Source organism: Penaeus japonicus, unplaced genomic scaffold, assembly GCF_977035675.1.
Source record: "Penaeus japonicus unplaced genomic scaffold, GWHDUDI00000001_assembly GWHDUDI00000019, whole genome shotgun sequence".
Taxonomy (NCBI): domain Eukaryota; kingdom Metazoa; phylum Arthropoda; class Malacostraca; order Decapoda; family Penaeidae; genus Penaeus; species Penaeus japonicus.
Window position 1 is genome coordinate 10,010,845 of NW_028234421.1, and position 5,000 is coordinate 10,015,844.

Sequence of the window (5,000 nt, forward strand, 5' to 3'; positions counted from 1 at the left end):
CCGACTCAGTGAATTATTAAGTGTTCCAGTAACCCTAGCCAGCCTGTGTTCGCGGAGACGTAAATATAACATTCATTTGATATTGTGCGTTTTGTGGTGTTATTATTCCTTCACTTTTTTTTCATTTGTCTGTTTATTCATTCGATTTAGTTATCTTTTTTATTCTTTTATGATTCTGTATATATAACTATTCATTTTTTTAAGGGATGGAGAGGAAGAGGTTGGCGAGGTTGTGTGATGAGATTGTGGTGAAGATAAGTGGTGAAAAAAAAGAAAAAAAAAAAAAAAAAAAAAAAAATATATAAATATGATATATATTTATATTTATATATATATATATATATATATTTATATATATATAAATAATGCGAGAGGGGAAAGATAAAACGCAAGAGGAAATAAATACAAGAAGAAAAAAAGGAAAGGGGGAACCGCCAAAATGCAAGAGGGAAAACGTGTTACAAGATAAAAGTAAAGGGCAAAAGATGAAATGCAAAAGGCAAAAAAATGCAAGAGCCCCCTTCCCCCCCCCTCGAATAAAAAGGGACAGGATTCTATTGTGAAAAAGTGTTGCCAGAGGGGAGCGGGGATAGAAATGAGCCATGAAGAGTGACAAAGAAAGGCAGATGTGTAGAAGCAGGGAGTATGTAGTGGGCGTGATGAGTCATGAGTCAAGAGTCATAGCTGATTCCGTTGAAGAAATAAAAAAGGAGAAAGTGAAGAAAAAGAAGAAAGGGATAAAGTAGTCGAAAAATGGAGGAAAGGAGAAGGATAATGAGGAAGGGAAGGAGAAGAAGAAAAAAGTGAAGAAGAAAAAAGCGAAGCAGAAGAGTATATAATATAAAGAAACAAAAAAAGGAAAAAACCAAGAAGTAAAGGAAAGTAAATAACACAAGAGGAAAGGAAGGCAAAGAAAAAGGGAATGATATGTCAATAAAAAAAAATCAAGACATCACAGGACTGGCCAAAGTCTCATGAGTTTCATTACGAACTCAGGAAAGGGGTTAAGGGATGGGCGAGGGGGGTTTATGGAGGGGGGATAGGAGGATATTACCTTTGTGGGGGGAAAGGGGGGACGATACCATCATGGGGGAAGGGAGTGGGGGGAATTTTTTCTTGGGGGCGGGGGCGGAAAGAGAGAATATTTTCGATCTATGGAAAGAGGGGGAGGAGTTGGAGGCTGGAATGAGGGGTGGAGGAGGCGATATTAACATGTGTGGGGGGAAATATTACATTTGTGGGGTAATGGAGAGAGAGAGAGAGAGAGAGAGAGAGAGAGAGAGAGAGAGAGAGAGAGAGAGAGAGAGAGAGAGAGAGAGAGAGAGAGAGAGAGAGAGGAGAGAGAGAAAGAGAGAGAGAGAGAGAGAGAGAGAGAGAGAGAGAGAAAGAGAGAGAGAGAGAGAGAGAGAGAGAGAGAGAGAGAGAGAGAGAGAGAGAGAGAGAGAGAGAGAGAGAGAGAGAGAGAGAGAGAGAGAATACTACTACTGTAGATGAGAAGGGAAGGAGGGGAGGGGATTGGGGTGTCGGGAAGGAGATACTACCAATATAGGGGAGGGAAAAAGGAGTAATACCGTTGTTGGGGTGGGTGTATTATCGATCCAGGTCACACGAGGTCGTTAGAGACGGGAACTGATCTGCCACTGATTCCGGACAGATCGTACCTCTTATATCACTGACAGATCTTATATCTCGTCTGACAAAGACACGAGAAAGACCTGATGTGGTCATTGTCATCACAGCTAAAAAGGATTATAACTTTCCCTTCTTTTTCAATCGTCGTTTTTATTACTAACATATTATCATTCTCACCATCATGAAACAATATCAGTGGCATTACATTTGTCTATTACTATTATGTAACGAAGTGTCTGTAAGCAAAGCGCTCCGTTTAAGAAATCGCAAATCCTACTATGTTTTCGTTATATAACAAGTGAACCGAAGGGTATTTAGCAAGAGGCCTACTTTTTCGATCAAGTAGCGTCTGACAGCTGATTGATAAATAATAAGATATCTAACCCAGAAAAAAAAAAAAATGCGAATGGGAGCTACGTTTATTATTTTGATGCGTTTAGTATCTGTCTGTATTGTATTTCTCCACAGTGGGCTATTCAGGCTACGGCTATAGAATGCAATACAAGGATACAATAGGCAGTGTAGTCCAGGTAAAGAAAAACCACAATAAGATTTTATTTGCTGGAATACAATCTGCTTTTCAGATGTTTGCGCTCACAAGTCCACTTGATTTTCGGGTAATGTTATTGTCACCATGAAAAAGAATGTGGCTTCTAGAATAGAATGAAAAGAAAGAGAAGAGAAAGAGGAATAGAAGAAAGAAAGTCTGAAGTTCGAGACGATGGTGTTTTACTTTGATAAAAGATGTCTTTTGTTTATTTTTTTGCTGTTGGTATAGAGTACTCATAATTTTTTTTTGTTTTTTTTCGCACAACGATTTTGTTATCATTATGAATAACTAATTATATGTTTTTCTTTCCTTCCAGATAACGAAGAGCGGTGGCTCGGTGATCACGTGATTTCCCTCGTGACCTTGCCTTACCGGATGTGACCTATTGACCTCCTCCCATCCTTCAATACTCCCCTCCCCCCACCCTCAAGAGCGGTACCTCAAGCATGGTACCATCAGTGGTCTCGACGCTATGGTAGTGGGAGCACCGCGCTGGTAGAGACCGCAACCGCACCCTCACGATGGGCGAAGACTTAGGCGCCCGCAGGCCTTCCATCGCCACCATCTTCAACCCCCGACGCGGGCGTGGGTCGGCGCCCTCGAGGCCGTCGGTAGTCGTAACGGACGAGGACTCCCCCGGGCCGCCCTTACAGCTCTCCAACGGCGCGGGCGTGAGGGTAAGCTCCGCAGGCGTAAGTGCCGGCAGCGCCCCGACGCCCGTGCGGAGCCCCTCCATCAACCTAGCCTCGCCCGCCCCGCCCGCAGATCCCGAGACTGGTGAGTACACCTTTCGAATGTCATCCAGGGATTACTTTCATATTTTCCATTTTTCCATTTTTCATTCCTAATATTCGCTCATTTGCATATCGATTCGTTCATTTCACAACACGATAGTTACTTTTGATATGGCAAGTTATACTATAAGACGGTTTATCTTGATGTAAGATTGTTCATAAAGGCTCGAGAAACCTTATTTAACTGCGCGAGGGAATTGATAGTGTGTGTAAACGCAATTTTAATGGCGATGGGTAATGAAAAAGACCTCCTAGTAATGTGGAAACTGAAATGAAGGGGTATTTCCCTTTTTAATTCCCATTAACAACATTACCATCGTTATTTTTACCGTTATTATTATTGTTAATTATAAGGTATGATGTTATTTTCATTATTATTACTATTATTATTATTATTATTATTATAATTATTATCATTATTATTATTATTATTATTATTATTATTATTATTATTATTATTATTATTATATTATTACTATTATTATTATTATTATTATTATTATTATTATTATTATTATTATTATTATTATTATTATTATTATTATTATTATTATTATCACTATTATTATCATCATCATTATTATCATTATTATTATTGTTATTGTTATCGTCCTCATTATCAATATTATCACTGTCATCAATATAATAATTATTGCTATTACTATCTTTATCATTATTGATATTCTATTATCATTATTGTCTGTATTATTGTCACTATGATTATTATTATCATTGTCAATAAAATCATTATTTATATTATTATTGTTATTGTTGCTGATATGATTATTATACTGATATATCATCATAATGATAATGATAATAATGATAGAATGATAGTAGTGTTAATGGTAATGATGATAATGATCATGATAATGATAACGTTGATAATAAAAAGAGTAAAAATAATGACAGAGGTAATGATAATAATGATAATGATAATGATAATAACAATAGGGATAGCGATGATAATAAGATTAATGATACCTTCTTTCATTATTAACATTTCTGCAATAATCATCGTTATTATCATAATTATGATTTTTTCTAAAGTATATTATTGTTAGTACTTAAATACTAGCTTCAGATTCCAAAATAATTTCGACAGTGCGTGAGGCCTCCCATTCGCATGTCATATGACATGTGTCAAACTTGGAACAAATGATCTATTATTATCATTTTATTGTTATTTTAATTGTTGACATCAGTATGCTTGTTTGTCATGATTTGTTTCATTATTATCATTATCATTATTACTATTGTTATAATTCTTATTATCATTATTTCGATCTTTTTTATTATCACTATTATTATCAGCATCGTTCTTATTATGATTGTTATCATTATTATCATAATTACCATATTAATTATTATTGTCATTATTCATATATAATGATAATCATTTTTGGTAATAATCACTATTGCTATTATCATTACTATCTTTTAATCATCCTTATCATCAACATAACTACCTTACCATTATCCTTATTATCAACATTCTTATCTTATCAGTGCTATTACTATAATCATATCATATTCATATATATTTCTTTACTGTCATACCAGGAAACAACACATTTCCGTCTTCATCGCGTTACAACAACTTTTCAGGAATATTCCACCGGAAAGAACGTATACAAACATCTTTTGAAAGTACATTTACGACATCAATTGGGCATGTTGATTCTTCTCAAGGTACGATTTACCCAGAGGCATTCGAAGCTAGTATGTCAGTATGTATCTAAATGCAATTTGCTTGATAACTAGCTAGTTGCAAGGGTCTCATTATCTAAAAGGTATATTCTGTTTTTGAGATCTACTTTTTTTACAACTATCATATTTATTATTATTATCTTTGTTATTATTATTGCTATTGTTATCATTATTATTATTATTATTATTATTATTATTATTATTATTATCATTATTATTGTTATTATCATTGTTATTATCATTATTATCATTATTATTATTATCATTGTTATTATTATCATTATTATTATTATTATTATTATTACTATTTTTGC

General features: G+C 34.7%; 1 protein-coding gene across 1 annotated transcript in view; it reads left to right on the forward strand.

Moving 5' to 3' along the window:
* LOC122263212 (solute carrier family 35 member F3) overlaps positions 1 to 5,000 on the forward strand; it is a 161,320-nt gene that overhangs the window by 32,536 nt on the left and 123,784 nt on the right. The window contains exon 2 of the mRNA XM_086547349.1: positions 2,499 to 2,959. Coding sequence (XP_086403475.1) covers positions 2,704 to 2,959 — 256 coding nt within the window. The 5' untranslated portion in view covers positions 2,499 to 2,703. The remainder of the gene's footprint in view (positions 1 to 2,498; positions 2,960 to 5,000) is intronic.